This window comes from Cherax quadricarinatus, chromosome 90, assembly GCF_038502225.1.
Source record: "Cherax quadricarinatus isolate ZL_2023a chromosome 90, ASM3850222v1, whole genome shotgun sequence".
Lineage (NCBI taxonomy): Eukaryota > Metazoa > Arthropoda > Malacostraca > Decapoda > Parastacidae > Cherax > Cherax quadricarinatus.
In genome coordinates this window covers 13,943,337-13,970,964 of record NC_091381.1, presented here as the reverse complement: position 1 = coordinate 13,970,964, position 27,628 = coordinate 13,943,337, and the positions used below count along the sequence as shown (strand labels likewise).

Below are 27,628 nucleotides of genomic sequence, written 5' to 3'. Positions count from 1 at the left end.
AATCTATTTGCCTTATTATGTACGCTTAGGCATTGCTGTCTTGGTTTAAGGTTGCTGCTCACCATAACCCCCAAGTCCTTTTCGCAATCTGTATGGCTAAGTTCTACATCATTTAACTTATAAGTACTAGGGTTATGGGCACTCCTGAGCTTCAGAACCTTGCATTTATCTACATTGAACTGCATTTGCCACTTTTCTGACCAAGAATAGAGTTTGTTTAAATCCTCCTGAAGTTCCATAACATCTACGTTTGAATCAATTATCTTACCTATCTTTGTGTCATCGGCGAATTTGCTCATATCACTAGTAATTCCCTCATCAAGATCATTGATATATATCATAAACAACAACGGGCCCAAGACTGATCCCTGTGGAACGCCACTTGTTACTGATCCCCACTCGGATTTAACCCCATTTATGGACACTCTCTGCTTCCTGTCAGTGAGCCATGACTCGATCCACGAGAGCACTTTTCCCCCAATGCCATGAGCTGCCACTTTCTTTAACAGTCTATGGTGCGGAACTCTATCAAAAGCCTTACTAAAATGTAAGTAAATAATATCAAATTCTTTATCGTGGTCAACAGCCTCAAAAGCTTTACTGAAGAAAGTTAATAAATTAGTTAGACAAGACCGGCCTCTTGTGAATCCATGCTGAGTATCATTAATCAAGCTATGCTTATCGAGATGGCTTCTTATAATCTCAGCAATAATTGACTCTAGTAATTTGCCTACAATTGAGGTCAGTTTTATTGGGCGGTAATTTGACGGTAACGACTTGTCCCCTGTTTTAAAAAACAGGAATTACATTAGCCATCTTCCACATATCACACACTACACCTGTTTGAAGAGATAAATTAAAAATATTAGTTAATGGTTCACAGAGTTCCATTTTGCATTCCTTAAGAACCATTGAAAAAACCTCATCAGGACCCGGCGACTTATTTTGCTTCAGTCTGTCTATCTGCTTCACAACCATTTCACTAGTGACTGTGATGTTACATAATTATCCTCTTCTAGCCCACTCTAAAAATTAATTGCTGGAATATTGTTAGTGTCTTCCTGTGTAAAAACTGAGAGAAAATAATTATTAAAAATCGAGCACATTTCATTCTCTTTGTCAGTAAGGTGCCCATATTTATTTTTAAGGGGACCTATCTTATCTTTAACTTTTGTTCTATAGACCTGGAAAAAACTTTTTGGGTTAATTTTAGAATCCCTAGCAACTTTAATTTCATAGTCCCTTTTAGCTTTTCTTATCCCCTTTTTAATGTCCCTCTTAATGTCAATATACTGATTCATAAGATGACCCTCACCTCTTTTGATACGTCTATAAATTCCTTTCTTATGCCCTAGTAGATATTTGAGCCTATTATTCATCCATTTTGGGTCATTTCTGTTTGATTTAATTTCTTTATATGGGATAAACTTTCTTTGAGCAGCATGCATAGTGTTCAGAAAACTGTCATATTGATAGCTCACTTCGTTACCCCAGTCAACAGATGATAAGTATTCTCTAAGCCCATCGTAATCTGCTAAGCGAAAATCTGGGACTGTTACTGAGTTATCGCTACTATCGTACTTCCATTCAATGCTAAATGTAATTGATTTGTGGTCGCTAGCACCCAGTTCCTCTGAAATTTCTAGATTATTAACAAGGGATTCATTGTTTGCCATAACTAAGTCAAGCAGGTTATTTCCCCTTGTAGGTTCTGTCACAAACTGCTTTAAAAAAACAATCCAGAACTACTTCTAAGAAGTCGTATGATTCTAAATTCCCAGTCAAGAAATTCCAATCAATATGACTAAAGTTAAAGTCTCCTAGAATTACTACATTATCGTGCCTTGTGGCCTTAACAATTTCCTCCCATAGTAGTCTCTCTTGGTCCCTATCTAAGTTTGGGGGACGGTATATCACTCCTAAAATCAGTTTTTCATGCCCCTCTGAAAATTCTATCCAAACAGACTCTGTATGTGTTACTTCAGAATTAATACTCGTTTTTATGCAACAGTTCAAGCGATCTCGGACATACAATGCCACCCCACCCCCCTTCCCGATACTTCTATCTACTTGGAACAATTTAAAACCCTGTATATGACATTCCGCAGGCATGTCCCGACTTTTTGAATTAAACCACGTCTCAGTTAAGGCAAATACATCAATGTTACCTGCACTAGCAACTAATCTCAACTCGTCTATCTTATTCCTAGCACTACGGCAATTAGCATAATAAACATTGAAAGACTCTCCTGTCTCTTTACCCTTCCTGCTCATTTCTGTTTTTCTACTAAACCTATTACTGTCCTTATCACCCAAAGTCCCTGGCTTTTCAATATCTACCTCGTTCTGCTTATTACTAGTTCCCCTAGAACTCGTAATATTACTGCACTGGGACTTCACTGTTTTCCTGCCAAAACCCATACCACTAACTATTCCTAGTTTAAAGTCCTAACTGCTTCCTCCACTGCAGTTGCCAGTGCTACCACCCCAGACCTAGATAAGTGAACCCCATCCCTGGCATACATGTCATTTCTGCCATAGAAGAGGTCCCAGTTGTCAATGAATGTTACCGCATTTTCCTTACAGTATTTGTCCAGCCAGCAATTGACACCAATTGCCCTGGACAACCATTCATTTCCAACTCCTCTCCTTGGCAAAATACCACATATGACAGGGTTCCCACCCTTACTTCTAATTATTTCTATTGCTGACCTATACCTGCTAATCAGGTCTTCACTCCTACATCTGCCAACATCGTTGCCTCCAGCACTGAGACAGATAATATGATTGCTCCCATTACCTCTCATGATGTCATCCAGACGGCTAACAATATCCTCCATCCCAGCCCCAGGAAAGCAAACTCTCTGTCTCCTACTCCTGTCCTTCAAGCAGAACGCCCTATCCATATACCTAACTTGGCTATCCCTAACAACAACAATATTCTTACCTTCCTTGGTGTCGTTCGTCGTGTTGTTCCCAGTAGTCGACTCACATTCGTCGGGTAGCACTGAGAATGTATTAGATGTTTCCACAACAGTTTCCACGGCAGTCTCTTTCTTCTTCATCGTTTCTACCTTTCCATTCATCCTCTTGATCGTCAACTTCGTTCCCTGCTGTCCAGCCACTGACCAGTTTCCCTTCTTGACCTGAGGACTCAAAACAGGACTACTACGAATCTTCTTGTTTTCCTCGGTCAGTCGCCGAATCTCCACCTTCGCCATCCTCAATTCTTCTTTAAGCTGTTGGTAAAGTTGCTCGATGGAGGGCATCTTGCTTCAATTCGTAGAGAGCGCGCAAACAGGTCTTCACAGAGCTAAGTACACGTCAACACACACACACACATACACACCATCTCTCTCTTCTCCTCTACCTCTCCCTTTTCTCCCTCTCTCTTTCTCCTCTACCTCTCCCTTACTCTCTCTTTCGTTCTCCATCTCTCTCTCTCGTTCTCCATCTCTCTCTTTCTCCTCTATGTCTTCCTTCTCCCTTAAAAAAAAAAAGTGGGTCAGAGGGGGACTTGAAGGACCCAGGGATCAGGGGAGAATGGCTCTGTTAGGGAGGAATTGATGGAAGAGCATTGCAAAAGGATGGGATAATAGTGGAAGAGAAAACTAGGAGAGCTTTCTACAAAAATGGAGACAGAGCTTTCTGTGAAATTGGAAAAGAGGTTGGAAGAGGAAAAGAAGAAATGGGAGTCTCAAGTCGAAACTGCAGTAGCCAGGATAAGGGTTTTAAAAAATGAGGTAAGCAGGCTCAAGCGAGTTACAGGGGTATTGACCAGAGACGACACAACATATGAAGCTGGGAGGCTCAACCCTACCAAGCAGGGCCTAGGAGTGAAGGCAGAGAACAGCTGGGTGCAGTTGGAGAGGGGGATAGGTCAAATGCAGTGGCATGAACATGCCACCAAGAGCTAAAGGAAAAAAAAACAAGGGAAAAAATGTTCATGTACAGACAGGAACGACATGACAGAAGGAATAGACTTGGAAGTGTCCCTGTTTGCAGATGATGTAAAGTTGATGAGAATTCAATTGGACAAAGACCTGGCAGAACTACAAAGGGATCTGGACAAGCTGCAGGCTTGGTCCAGCAATTGACTCCTGGAGTTCAACCCCACCAAGTGAAAAGTCATGAAGATTGGGGAAGGGAAATGAAGACAGCAGACAGAGAACAGTCTAGGAGACCGGAGACTACAAACCTCGCTGAAGGAAAAAGATCTATGGGGTGAATATAACACCAGGCACATCTCCTGAGGTGCATAGCATTCTGCCATCTAAATAAGGAATCGTTCAGGACCCTGTACACTGTGTACATTAGGCCCATATTGGAGTATGCAGCACCAATTTGGAACCCACATCTAGCCAAGCACGTAAAGAAACTAGAGAAACTGTAAAAGTTTGCAACAAGACTAGTCCCAGAGCTAAGGGGTATGTCCTATGAGGAGAGGTTCAACCTGACAACACTGGAGGACAGGAGAGATTGGGGGATATGATAACGACATATAAAATACTGAGAGGAATTGACAAGGTGGACAGGGACAGACTGCTCCAGAGATGGAACACAGCAACAAGGGGACACAGTTGGAAGTTGAAGACACAGATGAATCACACGAATGTTAGGAAGTATTCCTCGAATCACATAGTCAGGTAAGTGGAATAGTTTGGGAAGCAATGTAGTGGAGGCAGGATCCATTCATAGTTTTAAGCAAAGGTATGATAAAGCTCATGGTTCAGGGAGAGTGACCCAGTAGCAGCCAGTGAAGAGGCGGGGCCAGGAGCTATGAATCGACCCCTGCAACCACAGCTAGGTGAGTACAATTACGTGAGCACAGCTGCTTTAAAAATTGACCAAAACTCCTCCCAATTTTCTCCAGGATTAAATACAGGTAATCATAATTCTGGGAGTTTTGGCAAAGACATTGTATTTATTGGAATAGATTGATTAACTGCCTGGTTTACACCTTTTAATTTATTCAAAGCCTGACTTTTACAAGAAAGAATTTTTTTTTTCTAATTCATAATACTGCTTAATCATGAGATCCATTTCTGTCTCAACTGCACAATTTACTAACAAATCTCCTTCATATTTTTTATAATATAATTTGTATGAATCATATCTATTCCCTAAAGCATCTAAATATAATTTTAAATCATCAGTATTCACAGTTTCCTGATTCATTAATTCCAAACATTTACTGTATGCCTTTGTTACATGACCTTTTCTAGCCTGCTCTAAATTCCATGTGTTTGTCATCTACATTAATTTCCTCATTTTCACCCATGGTGCAGTGTATTAAATTCAACTTAATTAATAACACTGATTATGTACTTAATTATGCACTTTATAAAGGTAAATATTACAACTTACCTTTGAATAAATCCTAGCCAAACTTGGCTCAGCAATATTAATAATGCACAAAAACACACTAATATAAATCCTAGCCAAACTTGGCTTAGCAAAATTAATATTGTACAAATACACACTAATATAAATCTTAGCCAGACTTGGCCTAGCAAAATTATTATTATACAAATACACTAGTATAAATCCTAGCCAGGCTTGGGTTAGCAAATTTAATATTGTACAAATACACACTAATGTAAATCCTAGCCAGACTTAGCTTAACAAATTTACTATTGTACAAATACACTAATACAAATCTTAGTCAGACTTGGCTTAGCAAGTTTAGTATTGTAATAATTATAATCCACTACACATCAAGTAAATTTGTGGACCTAACATCCACCTCCTTCTGTCATGTCACTTATAATTAATAAGTAATTAATTCAGTAATAATGATTTCACTAATTACATCCAGTTTGATCAAGGACAAACAGGCAACTATATGGAAAATTTAAAAATTACAGATGAACTTCATTAGATACATACCAGTAATTTAATAAAAGTAACAAAGATAATTATTTTTTATCAAGGTTACAGAGACATGTAGGAATTTTAGGACACTCTAGGTCGCAAAAAATGTCCCCCTTCGATACCTACTCCACTCTTTGTATCTCCACAAGTCACTGTGGACCTATATTAATTTCAAATGAAATATACATCACCAGGAATTCTGGTAAACATTAATATAAATATGTTGACTGTATGTTAAATTTAATAAATGACTATATATACATTGAAGGAGAATTTATAATAATAACACTCACCAATTTGTCTGAAGAATACTTGGTGTGTCATACACAAACTCCTGCCTAAAACATGAAGAAATACTGGCCAGAATTCCAACATAAATAGACATGACTTAGCTGGGGTTCCTTGACTGTCCTGTCCACTCGGCTAATGCTCATGTTATGCAGGACTGCAAATCCATCAATTCTGGGTCCTATTTGAGAGGTTTTAAACACAACATAACCTCTAGAGTGACGAAAATTATGCACATTTCACTCGCGTGCCTTCAGCCCAGCTCAAAAACAATGGCATCTCCCTCCAGCTACGCTCACCAATTTCGCTGGTTCTTTATTTATTTACAAATTAATTTCTATTACCTACAATATATTCCATCAATTTCTATACAAAATACACTGTATTTTCGGAAAATATACTGTGGAAAATAATGTATTTTCTGGAAAAAATGCAGTGTATTTTTCATGTAAATTAGTGTAATACATTGTATTAGTAAAATTTATGTTATAAAAAATGGGAAATTCTGCGCCTGCACACAGGAGACTGGCCATTGTTGTTTTGAATTGGACAAGAAACGTTCGTCGCTCTAGAAGTTAAATTGGGCTGACACCTCTCAAATATGAGCCGAAATTGTTGGATGTGCAGTCCTGCATAATGGGAGATATCAGAGGACTGGACAAGACAGCTCCAGGAACCTCAGATAAGCTATCTAAATTTGTGTTATAATTCTGGCCAGCATTATCTTCATAAATTTGGTTAGAATGAGGTTTTTGAGTATGATACACATTAATCTCCAGTCAAATTGGTGAGTGATGTTAAGATATATTCTCCTTCTGTTATATAAATGTGTATAAGTATCATTAATTTTAGTATACAGTCCACCAATTTTTATATTTACCATCATTCCTGGTGTGTATGTACATTTCATTTGTAATTATAGGTCTAGAGCAACTTGTGGACATGACAGTTGTAGGTATCGAAGGGGGACATTTTTGTGACCTAGGTGTCCCAAATTCCTACTTGTCTAAGTAACTTTGATAAATAATAATTATCTGTGTTACCATTTACTGGTATGTACTGTATGAATTACATCCAGATAAATGAAATTTTCCACATTTACAATATTGTCCACAGTAACTATGGCACACAAGGAGAAGCTGGGAAGTGTTAAGTCATGTCTCACTTTGCTATTAAATGTTGAATATTTATGCTATTTTTGACATTTTCAATAAATTATCTATCACATGTCTTCCGAAATTATATTAGACAATATGTAAATAATATATAAAGAATTCAGATGCCTAATGAAGAAAAACTGATGTATTCTAAGGAAATGCTCATGCATGCTAGTGGTTTTCTTTTATGCCAAGGCATAATAGAGGCTCTCTTTGCACTGCAATTCATCATTGTAAAAATATAATCTCAATGTACTACTTGCAAAGACATAAATGAATCTGAACCTGAATCTGCAAGTAAACAACACATTGCACTGCTGTTGCTGATCCCTAAAGCAGTGTAGTATCATATAAAAATTTTACACACTCTCTGATCCAGTAACACTATAGAAAACGGTAGTGTCTCTGGAGTCATTGTGGAGGAAAACTACTTTCGTATGCCATGACTCATAAATTCAGTAATTTTCTCTCTCTCAAAAAAATAAATATACGAATAAAAAATAAATTTTCTCCTAAGTAACATGTATGGCCGCAGAAGTATGTTATTAAGCTATTTATAGATCATCCTCCGTTAATAATTGAAAGGATTTTCACAACAAGCATTCAACAATGAATATTTTTCAAACTGGTGAACAGTTTTTATAATAATAATAATAATAATAATAATAATAATAATAATAATAATAATAATAATAATAATAATTGTGGAAAATAGTGTACACATTTTCCAGAAATTCTGTATTTATATGTATATAGATGACCATACTGTATTTAATAATATTTATGTCATAGAAAACGGAGAGTCTGCGTCTGTGCAGAAGGGGACTCGCCATCTTGGTTTTGAATTTGTATTAGAAACGGTGAATGGGGAAGAATTTTTCTTGCTCTAGAGGTTAAAATTGTGCTGACACCTCTCAAATAGGAGGCGAAATTGGTGGATATGCATTCCTGCATAACTTGAGATATCAGACGACTGGACAAGACAGCTCCAGGAACCTCAGATAAGCTCTCTAGATTTGTGTATAATTCTGGCCAGTATTTTCATAAATTTAGACAGTGAGGTTTTCTGAGTATGATACACATTAATCTCCAGTCAAATTGGTGAATGATATTAAGATATATTTTCCTTCTGTTATGTAATTGTGTATATATATAACCATATATTATTTTTAATATACAGTCCACAAATTTATATATTTACCAGCATTCCTGGTGTATGGATATTTCATTTAATTAATAGGTCCAGAGCAACTTGTGGATATGACAGTGGTAGGTATCGAAGGGGGACATTTTTTGAGACCTAAGTGTCCCAAATTCCTACTTGTCTGACTGATAAATAATAGAAATCATTGTTCATTTACTGTTATGTATATAATTATACATCCAAGTAAATGCAATTTTCCACATTTAATTTGCCCGTTGGTCCTTCAAACCGGATGTAATTAGTGAAGTCATTAATTGGTTAATTACTTAATAATTATATGTGAAATGACAGAAGGAGGTGGATGTTAAGTTCACAAATTTATTTAATGTGTAGTGGATTATAATTATTACAATATTAATTTTGATAAGTCAAGTCTGGCTAAGTTTATATTAATTTGTATAATATTATTTTGATAAGACAATTCTGGCCAAGATTTATATCAGTGTATGTGTAATTGATTAGCCAAGTGTTGCTAATTATATTAATGTGTATAATATTAATTTTACTTAATGTGTAGTGGATTATAATTATTACAATATTAATTTGATAAGACAATTCTGGACAAGATTTATATCAATGTATGTGTAATTGATAAGGCAAGTGTTGCTAATTATATCAATGTGTATAATATTAATTTTGCTATGCCAAATTCTGGCAAGGATTTATATTAATTTGTACAATAATTTTGATAAGCCAAGGCTGGCTAAAGGTTTGTATTAATGTACATTTAAAATTTATATATAAATTTCTTACATGTGTAATTGCTAAGCTCAAGTGTAGCTAACATTATTAATGTGTATTTAAAATTTATATTACAATTTTTTACATGTAATTGCTGAGGTCAAGTAGCTGGGATTTATTCAAAGTTAAGTTGTGTCAGTGTTGTGAGTTGTAATCAGTGTTATTAATTGGGTTGAATTTAATACATTGCATCATGGCTGAAAATGAGGAAATTAATAAAGACAAACATGTGGAATATAGAGTAAAGAAAGCATCACTACAGGGTAAGAAAGTTCATGTAACCAAGGCATATAATAAGTGCTTGGAATTAATGAATCAAGAAACTGTGAATACTGATGATTTAAAATTGTATTTAGATGCTTTAGGTAATAGATATGATTCATACAAATTATATTACAACAAATATGAAGGAGATTTGTTAGTAAAATGTGTAGATGAGACTGAAGTAGATCAGTATTATGAATTAGAGGAAAAGATTCTTTCTTGTAAAAGTCAGGCCTTGAATAAATTAAAATGTGTAAACCAGGCAGTTAATCAGTCTGCTCCAACAAATAATATGTCTTCGCCAAAACTCCCAGAACTATGTTTACCTGTATTTAATCCTGGAGAAAATGGGGAGGATTTTTGGTCAATTTTTAAAGCAGCTGTGCATGACAGGAGTGACCTAGCCTGTGTAACTAAATTATTTTACCCCAAAGGACAGGTAAAAGGAGATGCTCACATACTCATACAAGCCTTTCCCAATGTAGATGACTCTTACAAGGAAACAGTTGACTTGTTGAAGGTCACTTATGGTAATATAGAACAAAGTAGGTTGGATCTAGTGAATATCATCGTTAATTTAAAATCCCCAGATCACACTTACAAAGGTTTACAACAGTTTAGAGTTCAACTGGAGAGCACTCTCAAAACTTTAAGTAATAAATATAATCTGAAGGAATCAGACTGGTTATTGAGTGCCATGGTACAGAATAAATTAAGCTGTAAAACACTTGAATGGTTCTCGAATAAATATCACAAAGATTATTTTGGTCTGGAGGAAATAAGACTAGGTCTACAAGAATTGATTGTGCAGTTGCAGACCAGCCAACTAACTCATTTTAAAGATGCAACACATGATAACTCTGAGGTATCTGCTAAGTTTCACAAAGAGAAAAATTATCCTAATGTTAATAATCAAAATTCATTTCCTAAAAGGAGTTACATAGGGGCATATCAAGGAGCAGAAATCAGAAATAATTATTCTCCACAAGGTAAGAAGAATAAGTACCCTCCTAAGAGTAGCCCAGTTAATAAGAAACCAGTCAAAGAAAGGAGAGATTGTCTCTAAGAATTGCAATGCATACAATTCATGGAATGATAAAGTTGAAAGATTGGAGGAACGTAACACATGTATCAGATGTTTAGGTAATCACAATGTAAAGGATTGTCATGCTAAATTAAACAACTGTTATCAATGTCACAAAGGAAGACACCATATAGTCATGTGTAAGGGTCTATATGACAATGTTGATAATAATGATAATGTTGACAATCCTGACAAAACAGTAGCTAATGTAAAAATTGCTGCTAATGTTAATAATGATGGTTTTGCTGAAGTAGCCTTACCTGTGTTACAGGTAAAAATTGATTATAAAAGGCATAAATCAAAAAATGTAAATGCATTATTGGACCAGGGATCCCAGCGTACTTTCATAAAACGTAAATGTCTTGATGGTATGAAAGTACAGATGGGAGATCCCACAACTTTAAAATTATCTGGTTTTCTCTCGGATAAAAGGTCTCAGTTGTATGACACTGTTTATGTAACTGTCAGGTTGGGCAATGAGAAAAAACGTGTTAATGCAGTAATTGTAGATAGACTTCCAGAGAAAATATCTACAGTAGGACTTAGTAAAGCTACAGAAAGACTCTCACATAATGTAAATTTAGCACCTTCTGGTGTAAGTGATGATTCTGTAGGCCCAATAAATATTTTGATAGGTAGTGACTATTATGTCTCCTTTGTAAAGGGTATGGTAAAGAAATGTGGTGTCACCCTTTTGAAGACTGCTGGAGGCCATGTAATGTATGGTAGGATTCCTCGTAATAATAATTCATGACTAGAGGAAACTACAAATACCATAACTGTGTGTCTTACTCATGAAGTTGTACCCCAGTATAATTCTTCCATAGAGGATGGTGTTGATCCAGTGCATAAATTGTGGGAATTAGACAGCATTGGAATAAATGTAAATGAAGAAAGTCCAGACGATTCTTTTACTCAGGAGCAATACGTGAGAGATGTAAAATTTGAATCTGGACAATACTGGGTACGACTTCCGTGGAGATTGAACCATCCAGAATTGCCCACTAATTACAGAATGGCATATGGGCAGTTAAAAGCTCAGCTACGCGAACTGAGTAAGACACCAGAATTGTTAACTGCCTATAATGATATAACTGTTGAGCAGTTAATTAATAAATTTATAGAAGAGGTACCTCCTGAGCAAGCCAAAATTTATGATCGCTATTTGCCACATCACGGAGTGAAGAAGGATTCTAAGACAACTCCTCTGAGAATTGTCTTTAATTGTAGTGCCAGGAGTAACAAAAATGTACCTAGTTTAAATGACTGTTTGATGACAGGTCCGTCGTTGACGGAAAAATTAGGAGATATCTTATTAAATTTCAGGATGAAAAATTATGCCTTTACGGCTGACATAAGTAAAGCTTTCCTAAGAGTGGGTTTACAAGAGGCTGACCAGGATTGTACCTGCTTCTTATGGCCTGAGAATCCTAGTGATCCACTTAGCCCTCTGAAAACCTTTCTCTTTAGGAGCGTATTATTTGGTGCTACATCCAGTCCGTTCCTACTTCAAGCGACGATAAATGCACAACTTAAACGTATGGAAAGTCCATTGAGTAAAGTAATGAGCAAACAATTTTATGTGGACAATTTCCTGGGTGTGATGTCAACTGAAGAGGAACTGTTAATGACTTATGGAGAGGCTAATAAAATAATGCAAAGTACAAATATGCCTCTGAGGGAATGGAATAGTAATTCATCCAAATTAAAGGACAAAATAAGTAAAGATTACCCTGGAGAAGAAGTGCCAAAATGTAGTAATGTAATGGGTTTAACTTGGGATACTGAGAGAGATTTGTTAATGTTAAAACCTAATAATTACAGTATGCCCAATAAATTAACTAAGAGAGTTTTGCTTGCTGAAGTTTCCAAATGTTTTGATCCACTAGGTTTAGTGTCACCCCTTACTATAAGAGGGAAATTATTAATTCAGGAAGCATGGAAACTTAAATGTGCTTGGGATGAAATTCTACCTGAGGAATTCATTAACAGATGGGATGAATTAATTGGTAATTATGAGAAAATTCCAATGTTGGAGTTCCCACGCCAGGTGGCCAATCCAAATGGGAAAAATGTACTCCACATTTTTTGTGATGCTTCAAATTTGGCATATGGAGCAGTTGCTTACCTTCAATGTAATAGTGTTATTTCTCTTGTTATGCCTAAAGCTAAAGTGTCTCCAATTACATCACGTACCCTCCCTCAGTTGGAATTAACAGCCATTTATGTAGGTGTCAAATTAGCTAATTATGTAAGAAATAAGTTGCAGGAGATAAATATTAGCGACACTGTAATTTGGTCTGATGATGAGGTATCCTTACAATGGATTCATAATGGAAACAGTAAAATTGTGTTCATACAAAACAGAGTGACTGAAATTAATCAGATGCAAGAGAAGTATAATAGTTTGGGTCAGCATATGTTAACATTTAATCATATACCAGGTGAGGAGAATCCAGCTGATTTCTTGTCTCGAGGTTTACCTTATGCTAAATTTGTAAATGCTGCGTCATGGTTTAAAGGACCAAGCTGGTTGGTAAATAAACCTAATTGGCCTGTATAAAAGGCGTATATTGCTCCTGTTGAAATTACTGTGACCACCGCTCCAATAGTTTGTCCTCCCTTAGCCATTGATATAAATAGGTATTCTTCTTTACCCAAACTAATCAATGTAACTAAATTGGTGTTTAAATTTCTAAACAAGATGAATATTTTATTTAAGTTTTCACATCCTCTTGAATATTGGATAAAGAGGGTACAGGAGGAAATCTATGGAAATGAGATTAACTTGATGATGGAAAGAAAAATTGTGAAAGGTTCCATAATAGAGAAATTGGGGCTGTATTTAGAGAACAATGTAATTAGGTGCAGAGGTAGGTTACAAAATGCTGAATTGGGTGATTATGCTGAACACCCTATCTTACTGCCCAAAACTCATCATCTAACAAATTTGATTGTTCTAAATGCCCATAAAAATGTAATGCATGGTGGGGTACAAGATACCTTAAATTGTATTAGGGAAACTTTATGGATTCCACAAGGACGGCAAAGTGTATAAAGGGTGATTAAAACTTGTGTAACATGTCGCCGTGTGGATGCCAGATCCTATATGTACCCAGGTCTTCCACCATTGTCAAATGAGCAATTTGAGTCGTTTAGCAACGAACTCTGGCCGGCCGCAGTGTGGAAAATACTGTATATATTTTCGAGAAATTCTGTATTTATATGTATATAGATGGCCATACTGTATTTAATAATATTTATGTCATAGAAAACGGAGAGTCTGCGTCTGCGCAGAAGGGGACTCGCCATCTTGGTTTTGAATTTGTATTAGAAACGGTGAATGGGGAAGAATTTTTCTTGCCTCTCAAACAGGAGGCGAAATTGGTGTATATGCATTCCTGCATAACTTGAGATATCAGACGACTGGACAAGACAGCTCCAGGAACCTCAGATAAGCTCTCTAGATTTGTGTATAATTCTGGCCAGTATTTTCATAAATTTAGACAGTGAGGTTTTCTGAGTATGATACACATTAATCTCCAGTCAAATTGGTGAATGATATTAAGATATATTTTCCTTCTGTTATGTAATTGTGTATATATATATAAACATTTATTATTTTTAATATACAGTCCACAAATTTATATATTTACCAGCATTCCTGGTGTATGTATATTTCATTTAATTAATAAGTAAAGAGCAACTTGTGGATATGACAGTGGTAGGTATCGAAGGGGGACATTTTTTGCGACCTAAATGTCCCAAATTCCTACTTGTCTAACTGATAAATAATAGTTATCAATGTTCATTTACTGTTATGTATATAATTATACATCCAAGTAAATGCAATTTTCCACAATAATAATAATAATAATAATAATAATAATAATAATAATAATAATAATAATAATAATAATAATAAAAATAATAATAATAATAATAATAATAATAATATTAGTAACAGCAGTTATTATTTCTACAAAGGGCGAAGGGCAAATATTTTACTAATTGTCAAAAACTTACCAACTTCTTTTTTGGGAGAGAGATGAAAATTAAGTATATCACAGTATTATCAGCAGGGCGTTTCTTAAACATTTTTGGCCCTAATCTCCTTTGAGGAACTATATGAAATGCCTTCTCGAGATCCACGAATATGCAAGGTACTCATCCTTCTTCTCACTTCTGCTAATTTGCCATAGATCTCCACCAGGTTAGTAAGACAAAACTGGACATCTCTAAACCTGTGCTGAATAATACAGTTATGAAATCACTTCGTTCCAAGATCTCTGTCTCTTTCCTGATTATCCTTTGCAATACTTTACAAGACATGTATGTCAGTGATATTGATATTTACTTAACACTTCCTGTTTGTCTGTCTTCTTAAGTATTGGGACTATCATCTATTTTCCATATCTCTGTCAATCGTCCATTGTTCATTGACAAGTTTATCCTAGCTAGTGGTTCAGTGTGAATAATAACAAAAAGTCACAATACCGTGACTGGAACAATCCACAAATAACCCGCACATAGGAGAGAGGAGCTTACGACGACGTTTCGGTGTGACTTTGTAAATTGTCTAAGTCGGACCGAAACGTTGTCGTAGGCTTCTTTCTCCTATAGAGAGTTATTTGGGTTCAGTGTGCTTCTTCTCCCTCTCATAAAGGCTTTTCTTTTTCTCTTTATCGCAAGTTAATGCACAGTAGATTTTGTGCACCGCATATCCATCCCGTGGACGGTAGCACAAGAGCGTATGAATTCACAAAATTCCTACGAACTATACCCCAAATGGGTTAACAGGAGTATATCTGGATTTATATTTTCAGTTAATTTATCTGTTGCACGCAAATTTCCGAAATATGTTTATGTCACACAGGTTATTATACTATTTATCTCAAAATTCCCCAATAAGTTGGGGGGCCACATACTTTGCATACTGGCAGTCTGCCAGACTGCCATAAGTACTGTTTATTTTATCATAGTGATTGATAGATCTATTCAGGTTTCTATCTGAATTCCTAAAACATTCAGTATCATTTATTTCTCTCCAAATTTTATTCCTAATGCTAGACATAAACACACCAGAGTTATATTTTACATTTTCCTTCAGGAAACTTGTTTGAACAACTTATCAACTATACCATGAAAGAACAATCCAGTGAGTGATGGAATCTATAACAATTTTACATTATTCCTCTTTTTTCCGGATTTTTGAGTATCTATACCCCTCAAGGAAGGTTCCTTGATGTTGGTGAGGGGCTCTTGATTTAGGGAATTGGATCTGTGCTCCAGTTCCCCGAATTAAGCCTGAATGCCTTCCACATCCCCCCCCAGGCACTGTATAATCCTCCGGGTTTAGCGCTTCCCCCTTGATTATAATAATAATAATGAGTATCTATATCTAGCTTTTCCAATGAGCATGTTGTTAGTATGTGAGTCAAGAGCCTTCGGTGATGAAAGAGAAAAATTAATAATTACAGAGTCAAGCTCAGTGTCATAAGTTAACTTTAGCGTCATTAGGACTGCAAACAATTCAGTTCGCAGAGTACACGCTCATTTGTTAATTTTCATGCTTATCTCAGTACAATTCCTAAAGTCATTATGTAAGAAGATAGTAACACGAGCACATGCCTGTAGATTCCTGCTTAGAAACATGAAGGGAGAAATTTCTTATTGAACGATTCCTTATGATGTGCTTGCAGGTACGTGATGTTAAGTGAACACAACTTCCTTAGTGGGGTGAAGTGCTCTTGTTGTGATACAGTTGATGCAGGGTATGAACTTAATATAACTGCAAGTTTTTATAATTCATTTAGATCTGTAATTCCTTCTTGATATTTAGTAAGAGTTGTAGTGACTATGTCTGGTTCATTTCCTAACATTCTAATACCAAGTACAGGGTTAACCTCAATTATCTTACCAATGATACTTGAAACCCCAAACTTCTTCCTCACATTAAGAACCTTGCTAGATATAGGACAGCAAGAATAGTTCTGAAGGTTTCACTTTACATTAACTATAAGAGCCGGAGAGAATTTTCCTTAGCTAATTTTAAGATGGGTGCAGTATAATCAATTTAGGATTTAATATAGGCTATGTACAACATTTTCACTATTCTCACATTAGTACCAAAGTTGGGGTTATAGCCAGTAAAAGCTTTGCGAACATTTAGCCTGTCTTTGCATTTCTTATATAGTTGTGATATGATGGGTCCGTCTATATCAAGATATCTGTAAGATTTAACGTAGGTGATGTTTCAACCGTGGCATTTGCATACACTAATTTCCTTACAATGCTCCCTCCGTCAAGAAGTAGTGGAGACGTGAAGACGATGTAATCCGTCCATCAACTTTGAAGATAAACTTTTAAGATGATCAGTCCCTCCGCCTTTGTGACCCCTCTGTTACTTGATTCAGAAATTATCACTCTTTGTAGTTCATTCCCTGGCACTCTTGTTTCCTGGTACTTTTGCCCTTCCCAATATTTTGGAGAAACTAGCCGCTTTTTTCCTGACAGATCTAAAGAACACGAAAGAAGTGTTTTTTTCAATCATCCTATTAACTGGTCCTCTGCTGAAACTGACAACCCTTCCTCTAGCTATCACATACGCATCCATTATGTCTAACTTTTCTAATATGAATCTTAATCCTGGCTTTGCCTATGTAGATGCATTCCTTTCTTATTATACTGTCAAACGCTCTGAACTTCAGAACACTCGTTACCTGACCTTAATCCTATCTAATCTACTTCCTCCTACACGTTATGTATATTTTCATTGTCCTTCCTCTCTTCTACATAGGTGGGTTCTGTCCTATGTGAGTTTTATCATGCAGGGGATTTTGTTTTATCCTGCGTATGGCTTTTAAGTGGCGAATATTCTTTTAATATTTTCACTTAAGAAGTATTCGATTTCATATTTCATATTATTATAGATGTAACTGTTCTAGATACAATCAAATAGCATTTAAAAATATGACTGTTAAATAGTGAGCAGTTCTGCTTTCAGTGCCAGGCCGAAATATATCCATTTCGCTCATGGTTCTTGCTTAAAAATCGTGTAAATATTAGGTATTTAAGGGTTCATTAATCTTGTGTAATTTAGATAACACAATAAAAACGTGAGTTTTTAGCATTTCTCATATTTCTTTATTTAGTCATATTCTGTTTAAAAATATTTGCACTTCGACCCCAAAAATATTTAATTTTATTTTTAAGTCATATTTCATTTAATTGTTTCAATACAATTGGCAATTTGGGTCTTTCACACCCAAATTCAACACAAAAATACAGAGTTTATAGGAAAATTGCATATGAAAATGCCAATCTTTCTTTTAATAAAGCCCACTAACAATTTTAAGCCTATCTGAAAGGCATTTTCTAGTAAGTTTTCCAAACAGACGAAACTTATAAGACATCATCTTTCTTACTGAATGTTCCACAATTATTATTGTGAAGCCGGTCAGAAGAGGCACTGTTAAGTGACCTCAAGGATATCAGTGTCACAATTTATTTAAGAAAAAATTGAGACCCAATACAGCCCGTTAACAGCCTGGATCTTCCTTTCTTTAAAAAAAACATCAACTCTGAAAGATTTTAGCGGATCAAAAGAGACATCCACAATTATTGCTCAGATTGCATCTGTTCCCAGTTTGCTTTAACTGCTTCTGTATATTCACAATTTTGCTCCTACGAAAAATAAATAAAACAGTATACTTGCTGCAAGATCATTGAAGCCAATGGATTTTCAGTTATATTTAGAATGATTTAGTGGGGGAAAAATCACACTATTTTACAATTGAAACTGGCAAAACGATACCGTGTTATAATCAATTAATAAATGTGTGAAGTAATCAGAACAGTCTTCCTGAAATTATCATACGAAAACGAAATTTTGTAAATATGATATATAACACCTGACTGGAGGGAATGTAAACATGTGAATAGTAGCATAAACGTCTCCCCCATTATTGTAAACCAAGTGTGAAAATTTGTGTCGTTCTCAAGTCGAAAAGAAAGTCTGACGGAAGAAATTTCAAAAAAAAAGTAAAGGAAAATAAAAAAAAGTAGAATATATCCGGTAATCACTTACAGGGATCCACTGGAACACCTAATGTGTAGATAATGGAAACACTTCCTTCCTACAGTGAGAGCCGAGCACACTCTCTATCTCTATGTTTCTATAGGTGAAGACGTTTCTACAGTGGGCGATAAGCACACTACATCTCTACCATTCTGTAGGTCGCGACGTTTCTACAGTGGGAGCTGAGTACTCTGTAATGTTTCCCTCTTGCAGGCGATAATGTTTCTGCAGTGGGCGCAAAGCTCTTAATGTCCTGTACCATCTTGCAGGTGGTGACGTTTCTACAGTGGTAGTCGAGTACTCTTCTATAATCTGTCCTCCAGCTCTTTCTCTCTTGTGTTGACATTCCTACAGTAAAAACTGAACACTACTATATGAACTGAATGGTGACATTTCTACAGTGGGAGGTAAGTACTCTATACAGTCCACCCTCCTGCAGGTAGTGACGTTCGAGTGGGAGCCGAGTACCTTGTATTATCGGGCAAGAAACGGAACAGTGCTTTATCTCTTCGGTCGTGATGTTGAGGTACTGCGAGCTCTAGCTCCCGTCTTCAACTTCACTATACAGTTCATCGAACCACCAAATGGTTAGTGTACATGGAGGGTATTTAGTATGGCACTGACACATATCTATGGATAGTGTATGGAATGGTATGTGCACACACGCACCAAATCTTATGTGTGATAGATAAATAATAGATAACTAATTTTTAAGTTGCGAGAATGTTAAATTTTAGGTACACAGAATTCAAATGGGGAATGTAAAATTGTGAGGAACCGAATATAAAACTGTGAGGTACAGAGTGTAAAACTGTGAGGTACAGAGTGTAAAACTGTGAGGTACGAAGTGCAAAACTATGAGGTACAGTGCGAAACTGTGAAGTATAGAGTATGAAGCTGTGAGGGATAGGGTAAGAAGTGGTCTTGCTCCTCTAAACATGTAACTAGTGTGCTCTCCGTTCTTAGCTTTCTTGAGATTGTGATGATGGCTTCCCTCGACTACGAGCAGCTATATATTCAGCTTAAGAAGAGTTAATGGAAGCTGGACGTGAGATTCAATGACTGAAAGGTTTTTGCAAGGATTATTCCCGGATCAACGTAACGGAGAACAGCTGTGTCAATGCTCGGACCAAAGATTAGAGGCAGTTTGAAATAGAAGGAACGATGCTAAAGCCAAGGAAGGTCCAGGAGACTACTTTGGTAACCAGCAATTCCTTCTCAGTTTTGGCAGAGGAGTGTGAGATAACGAACCTAGACACACCAGCGAATATCATCCCAACGAAGATTTCAAGAACGTCACGATGAATACCGCCAGTCAAGATAAGAACATTGTTTTAGTTGGGGAGAGTGAGGTTAAGTTTATGGATAGAGCTTATTGTCTTAGATACAGGAAGAGGTGATAGAGGGTGTGTTTTCATGGATGGAGGATATTATTGACCATCTGGACAAAATTATGAGAGGTAAAAGGATCAATCCTATTACCTGTCTCAGTGCTGGATGCAATGATGTTGACAGACATAAGGGTGAGGACCTGATTACCAGGTATAGATCAGTGATAGACATAATTAGGAGGAAGGGAGGGCACCCTTTAATATGTGGCATTTTGCCATGGAAAGATGGGAATGAATTGTTTTCCAGAGCGATTGGTATTAATTGTTGGCTTGACAAACACTGTAAGGATATTGCAGTATCATTTATAGACAACTGGGACCTTTTCTATGGCAGATATGGCATATACCAGGGTTGGGGCTCACTTATGTAAAGCAGGTGTGGGGGCACTGGCCAATGAGAAGGAAGGAGCTGTTAGGGCCTTAAACTAGAGATAGTGAGACGTATAGTATTTTTGGGAAAAGCAATAAAATACAATAGGAATGGGCAGGAAACCATTTATAGGCAGAATAAGGTAGAATTATTAGTGAATATTGAAAAGCCATCCTTATCACTACATGATAGGGACGGTAATAAAGATAGTGGAGGACCAGGAATGAGCAGGGCGAAAAATAAGAAGAGAGGGTTTCTAACTTGCAGAAAACTTGCAACTAATGAGGAGAATGAAAGCAAAAAAGGATCACGAAAGACTACAGTGGGATCCGGACAGGCTGCTTGGAGGACAAAAAGATCACAGACGGAGTAGAGACACGGGGGTCAAATGTCATATACCTCACTCGAGGAAAATGATCTTTGGTTGAATATCACAGTGACCACATCTCCTGAGGTGCACATTAACCAAATTACTGCAAAACTGTGGCTGGCCAGGACTCGATTCTGCGTTCCCAAGCCCAGCCCTGTGAGAACTGAACAAGATATGCATCCCTCTATTCACTGGACCAACAATCCTTAAACACCAGGCACTCAGCAGTACAGAGCATGTTGTTCCTGGTGCAAGGACATATGTGGTCGTGATTTCAACCTCATCCAGTTTGGGGTACCAGCCTTCAAGAGCAGTCAATATACTAATGAAATCACGAAACAAGTGATTTTGAATCAGCTTCCAGCCGCAAAATCTCTCGTTTCGTTATTCCATTAGTATAAGTAGGTGGGTTTATTTAGGTACACATACACATAAAAACAGTTACATAGATAATTTTATCATACATAGATGCATATGGTTTTTTTTGGATAGCCCAAAAAGTCAGAAAAAGTGACGTATTTCCATAGTGGTCCTTGTGTTGACAGACGTTAGTACTAAACGTACTAACCCCACCCACCCTTTTACCATATTTCCATCTTTATCCATGCTTCTCCCTTCCCCATTTTACAAAAGCTCTGGTCATTACTCAACACACACTGTATCTGTGTATATATGTGACGCACACACACACATGCACGCACACACACAACCGTTAACTTACTATAAACAAGCAACACTCCCTCAACTCTGTACAAACGTACTCAAACACACACACACACTCCGGGCGAGGCCAGGAGCTGTGAATCGATCCTTGTAACCACAACTAGGTGAGTACAACTAGGTCAGTACACACACAAACACACACACACACACACACACACACACACACACACACACACACACACACACACACACACACACACACACACACACACACACACACACACACAGAACAGAACAGAACAGAACAGCATTCCGACATCTTAATAAGGAATCGTTCAGGACCCTGTACACCGTGTATGTTAGGCCCATATTGGAGTATGTGGCACCAGTTTGGAACCCACACCTAGCCAAGCACGTGAAGAAACTAGAGAAAGTGCAAAGGTTTGCAACAAGACTAGTCCCAGAGCTAAGAGGTATGTCCTACGAGGAGAGGTTAAGGGAAATCAACCTGACGACATTGGAGGACAAGAGAGATAGGGGGGACATGATAACGACATACAAAATACTGAGAGGAATTGACAAGGTGGACAAAGACAGGATGTTCCAGAGATTGGACACAGTAACAAGGGGACACAGTTGGAAGCTGAAGACACAGATGAATCACAGGGATGTTAGGAGGTATTTCTTCAGCCACAGAGTAGTCAGTAAGTGGAATAGTTTGGGAAGCGATGTAGTGGAGGCAGGATCCATACATAGCTTTAAGCAGAGGTATGATAAAGCTCACGGCTCAGGGAGAGTGACCTAGTAGCGATCAGTGAAGAGGCGGGGCCAGGAGCTCGGACTCGACCCCCGCAACCTCAACTAGGTGAGTACACACACACAGTCTAGGGGGCCAGAGACTACAAACCTCACTCAAGGAAAAAGATCTTGGGCTGAGTATAACACCAGGCACATCTCCTGAAGCGCACATCAACCAAATAACTGCTGCAGCATATGGGCGCCTAGCAAACCTCAGAACAGCATTCCGACATCTTAATAAGGAATCGTTCAGGACCCTGTACACCGTGTACGTTAGGCCCATATTGGAGTATGCGGCACCAGTTTGGAACCCACACCTAGCCAAGCACGTAAAGAAACTAGAGAAAGTGCAAAGGTTTGCAACAAGACTAGTCCCAGAGCTAAGAGGTATGTCCAACGAGGAGAGGTTAAGGGAAATCAACCTGACGACACTGGAGGACAGGAGAGATAGGGGGGACATGATAACGACATACAAAATACTGAGAGGAATTGACAAGGTGGACAAAGACAGGATGTTCCAGAGATTGGACACAGTAACAAGGGGACACAGTTGGAAGTTGAAGACACAGATGAATCACAGGGATGTTAGGAAGTATTTCTTCAGCCACAGAGTAGTCAGTAAGTGGAATAGTTTGGGAAGCGATGTAGTGGAGGCAGGATCCATACATAGCTTTAAGCAGAGGTATGATAAAGCTCACTGTTCAGAGAGAGTGACCTAGTAGCGATCAGTGAAGAGGCGGGGCCAGGAGCTCGGACTCGACCCCCGCAACCTCAATTAGGTGAGTACAACTAGGTGAGTACATACACACAGGCGCACATATACATAGAAACAAATCCGTTAACCAGCCCCTGAAGAAAAACAAATTCCACCCTCTCATCCAGCCAAACACACACACACACACGCACGCACACGCTCTCGCTTCACTCAGAGGTTAACATTAAGAGCTTCACTGAGAAAGAAATGCGACCCCAGCTGGGAGGTAGAAGACCCAGGGGAACAGAGCAAGTTGGGCCTGGAAACAAAGAATGGATGAAAGAGCAAGGAGAAGGATGGAACAAGAGTGGGAAAGGAAGATAGGAGAGCTTGTCTCTAAAATGGAGAAAAGGGTGGATTCAGAGAACAAGTAGTGGGAGTCTTGAGTCAAAGCTGCAGAAGCCAAAATACAAAACCTAGAAGATGAACTGAAAATGCTGAAGAAATATATAGAGCCAAAGAATGGAAGGGGCATGCCTTCAGGAGCAGGTACTCCAATATCCAAATAGGGGACCAAAAGGAAGGAAGAGGTTAAATCCTATGTTTGGACTCGACCAGACCTCCAGGAAATGTCGAGGAACAAAAGTGGCATGCTGCTGGGCACAAGGACACCAGTTAAGGGGAAATGGGGCAGGTAGAGAGGGTGATAGGCCCCTGCAGACAGCTTCACATGGCCACCGGGAGAGCCAGGAATCGATAAGTGAAGCACCAATGGCTATGCTTGAATGAGGCCCAGAGTAGCGTGGGGAAAAGCATTGGGAGGAGAAGAGGGAGAGGTCAATTTTTACTAATTCGGCTTCAGGACATTGAAAATATCATCAAACAAAAAACAGAGGAGGATATGACTGAGCTGATAAATTTTCAGAGAACAGGAGGATACTCCGGAGGAAGAAATTAGCCAGTCAAATTGATTTTCAAGACAGAAATGGTGCTGAACAGAATCCTGCAGCAGATACACTAGCTAAAAGAAATAGCAAAACACCAGAGGGTGTACCTAGATCATGGCAGAATGAGAACAGAAAGACAGAAACTGAGAGAAAGGATACAAAGATGAAAGAAGCAAGAAAGAGAAACAAGGCTAGAGTCAGGAAGGAACAACCAGAGTTGGGGGGAGTAGGACGTGTAACCACTCACTCAACTACTCACAGAACCCAGCAACCAAATATACTATCCAAAACCATACACCACACTCAGAGACCCCACCCCATCTTACAAAGTACACTCCCATAGCACACTGACAGATCTTCCACTCCCCCAGCCCTCACAACCCCCCTTCCCTTCAGAATACAGTGTTGAAAAAAAAGCTGAAGGTATGGAATAACGAATAAGTGTGAGGAGTGGCACGAAAGAATCACAAAGGTATCACAAGACATCATAACACTCACGGAAACCGAGCTCACAAGACTGATAACAGATGCTGTCTTTCGAACTGGATATCAGATCTTGAGGAAACATAGAAGGGTGGAGGAGTAGCACTGCTCATGGAAAGACAGTGGAGGTTTGAGGAGTTGGAAGGAGGGACAGAGGGGCAGCAAGTGACAACATAGTAGGAACACTTCAGACTAAGAGTTCCAAGGTGGTGATTGCAAATATATATAACCCACCACAGAGCAACAGGAGACCAAGACAAGAATATGATGAGAGCAACAGAGCAATGGTTGATACACTAGCTGAAGTGACGAGAAGGGCCCACGTGGGCAGGGCAAAGTTACTAGTGGGTGACTTCAATCACAAGGAAATTCACTGGGGAAAACCTGGAATCTTGTAAGGGACCAGAAACATAGAGGTGGTACTGGAAAACCTCATGCCTCAACATGTTAGGAAAGTACCAGAGAGAGAGAGAGAGAGAGAGAGAGAGAGAGAGAGAGAGGGGGGGGGGGAGAGAAGAAAAAAAAAACAGCAAGATTGGGCTTCACATTGAGCATTTCAGACATTGAGAATATCACAAATTAATGGCCCCTAAGAACTAGTGATCACGTGGTCCCTAGCATCACCCAAAGGTGCAGAGAGGCCAAAACTAAGTGGACTACAAAATGGAAAAAATATAGAAGACAAACAAGCCAGGGAAATGAGATTAATCGAAGAGTCGGAAATGAATATGCTCAGCAGCAATACGAAAATGACATAGCATTGACAATAAAGTCTGAACTTAAGCTGTTATACAACCACATTAGGAGGAAAACAACAGACAAGGACCAGGTAATCAGGCATAGGAAGGAAGGAAGAGAGTTCACAGGAAACACCATGAAGTACATGAGGGTCTCAACATGATATTTGTGGAAGCATTTTCAGTGGAGTCAGAAATGACTCCGAGAAGCTGAAATGGTGGCCTCCACCAACAAGCGCTGGACACAATACACAACCGAGGAGGAGGTGAAAAGGCTGCTAAATGAGATACCTCAAAAGCATGCATGGTATGCAAAGTCTTGGAGATTATCCGGAGAAGAGTGGTGGAGAACATACAAAGAAATCAGCTTATACACATCCACGACAACCAGAACGTTTTCATGGAAGGTAAATCCTGTGTCACAAACCCATTGGAGTTTTGCGACTAGGTGACGGAAGAAAGATAAGAGAGAAAGGGGTGAGTAGTTTGCATTTTCTTGGACAGCAAGAAGGCTTTTGAAACAGTTCCACATAAGTGATTAGTGCAAAAGCTGGAGGATCAAGCAGGTATAACAGAAAAGGCACTGCAATGAATCAGAGAATACCTGACAGGAAAGCAACACCGAGTCATGGTACGTGATGAGGTGTCAGAGTTGGCGCCTGTGACGAGTTAGGTTCCACAAGAGTCAGTCCTAGGACCGGTGCTGTTTCTGGTATATGTGAATGGTATATGTGAACGTTTGTAGACAATGAGAAGCTAACGAGGAGAATTCAATCAGACGAGGCTCAGGCAGGACTACAAAAGAATCTAGACAGGCTGCAAGCCTTATACAGCAACTGGCTCCTGGAGTTTAACCCCAAGAAGTACAAAGTAATGAACATTGGGGAAGGCCAAAGAAGGCCGCAGTCAGAGTACAATCTACGGGGCCAAAGACTGCAAACCTCAGTAAGGAATTGTTCAAGACTCTGTACACCGTGTATGTCAAGCCCATATTGGAGTATGCAGCACCAGCTTGGAACCCAAACCTTGTGAAGCACGTTAAGGAATTAGAGAAAGTGCAGGTTTGAACAAGACTAGTCCGGAGCTAAGGGGTATATCCTATGAGGAGAGGTTAAGGAAAATCGATCTGACAACACTGGGTGGCAGGAGGGATGGGGAGACATGATAACGACATATAAAATACTGAGAGGAATTGACAAGGTAAATAGGGACATGATGTTTCAGAGATAGGAATCAGCAACAAGGGATCGCAATTGAATGCTGAAGATTCGTATGAGTCACAGGGAAATTATGAAATATTTCTTCACTCATAGAGCTGTCAGGAAGTTGAATTGTCTGGAGAGTGATGTAGTGGAGGCAGGATCCATACATTGCTTTAAGAATAGGTATGATAAAGCTCATGGAGCAAGGAGAGAGTGGACCTAGTAGCGACTAGTGAAGAGGGGGTCCAGGAGTTATGGCTCGGCTCCTGCAACCACAATTATGTGAATTAGGTGAGTAAACACACATTCGCTCTCATTCATATACATTCACACTCAAATAAGCATACATAGCTGTCTACAAAAGGAAAAACGCAGAGACTGAAGACCTTCCACCAGCTGTCATTCAAGGAAGCTAGCGTTTCTAACCAGGAAGCGAGAGGAGCGCAGAAACAGGATGCCACAAGCCAGAAAGAAGAGAGTAGCTGAGTTCAGGTGCATGATAGAACAGTAGTGTGAAAAAAGGTTTTAATAGTTTTGCAATGCGATGGAGGATAAGGTGTCTCCAGAAAGCATTGAATAAGAGAGATGAACTGCAGCCTTAGAGGCAATGGTACATATCCTGTAGGATGAAATGAATGAGCTGAAGAAGAAATTGGAGCTAAGGAAGAAATGGAGCAACAAGATCAGAGCACGAACAGCATTGGAATGTGAGGAGAATGAAGGAGGAAGAACGAAGAAGACCCCTGTGGGATGCTGTCAGACAACCTCGATGTACAGGAGATGATAAGAATCAGCAAATGAGTTACTCAATTCAGATAATAAGATATGGAAAGAAAGGAAGTTGGAAGAGGAGAGAGAGGTGCATGATTATTCACAGGCTTCAAGAGGCTAAAAGAGGACTTATGATGAAATACGAAAGACAGAAGAAATAGAGATTAAAAATATCATCACTGTAACTGACAGGGAGGGCATGTTACTGGTGACAAATTTTCAGAGGCTTGGAAGATACTCTAGAGGGATAAAATAACCCAGCCAAATTGATCCTCACGACAGGAATAGCACAACACAGGATAATGCAGTGGAAACCACGATTAAGGGACACAGAACAATATTGCTGGGTGTACCTCAACTGAGACAAACCATGAAAGGAATGGGAGCAGCTGAGAGAACGCACAAAGAAAGAGAGAGAGAGAGAGAGAGAGAGAGAGAGGGTGAAGACGTGTCAGAGTGCTCCACAAACTTTCTAAATATTACTTAAATACGAGGGTTGGTGAGGATAAA

General features: G+C 38.5%; 1 protein-coding gene across 1 annotated transcript in view; it reads left to right on the top strand.

Annotated features, from left to right (window-relative positions):
• The window catches only part of LOC128693266 (uncharacterized), a 181,146-nt gene that overhangs the window by 118,880 nt on the left and 34,638 nt on the right, over positions 1 to 27,628 (top strand). Inside the window, exon 5 of the mRNA XM_070104250.1 lies at positions 19,132 to 19,279. Within this exon, the coding sequence (XP_069960351.1) occupies positions 19,132 to 19,279 (148 nt within the window). The remainder of the gene's footprint in view (positions 1 to 19,131; positions 19,280 to 27,628) is intronic.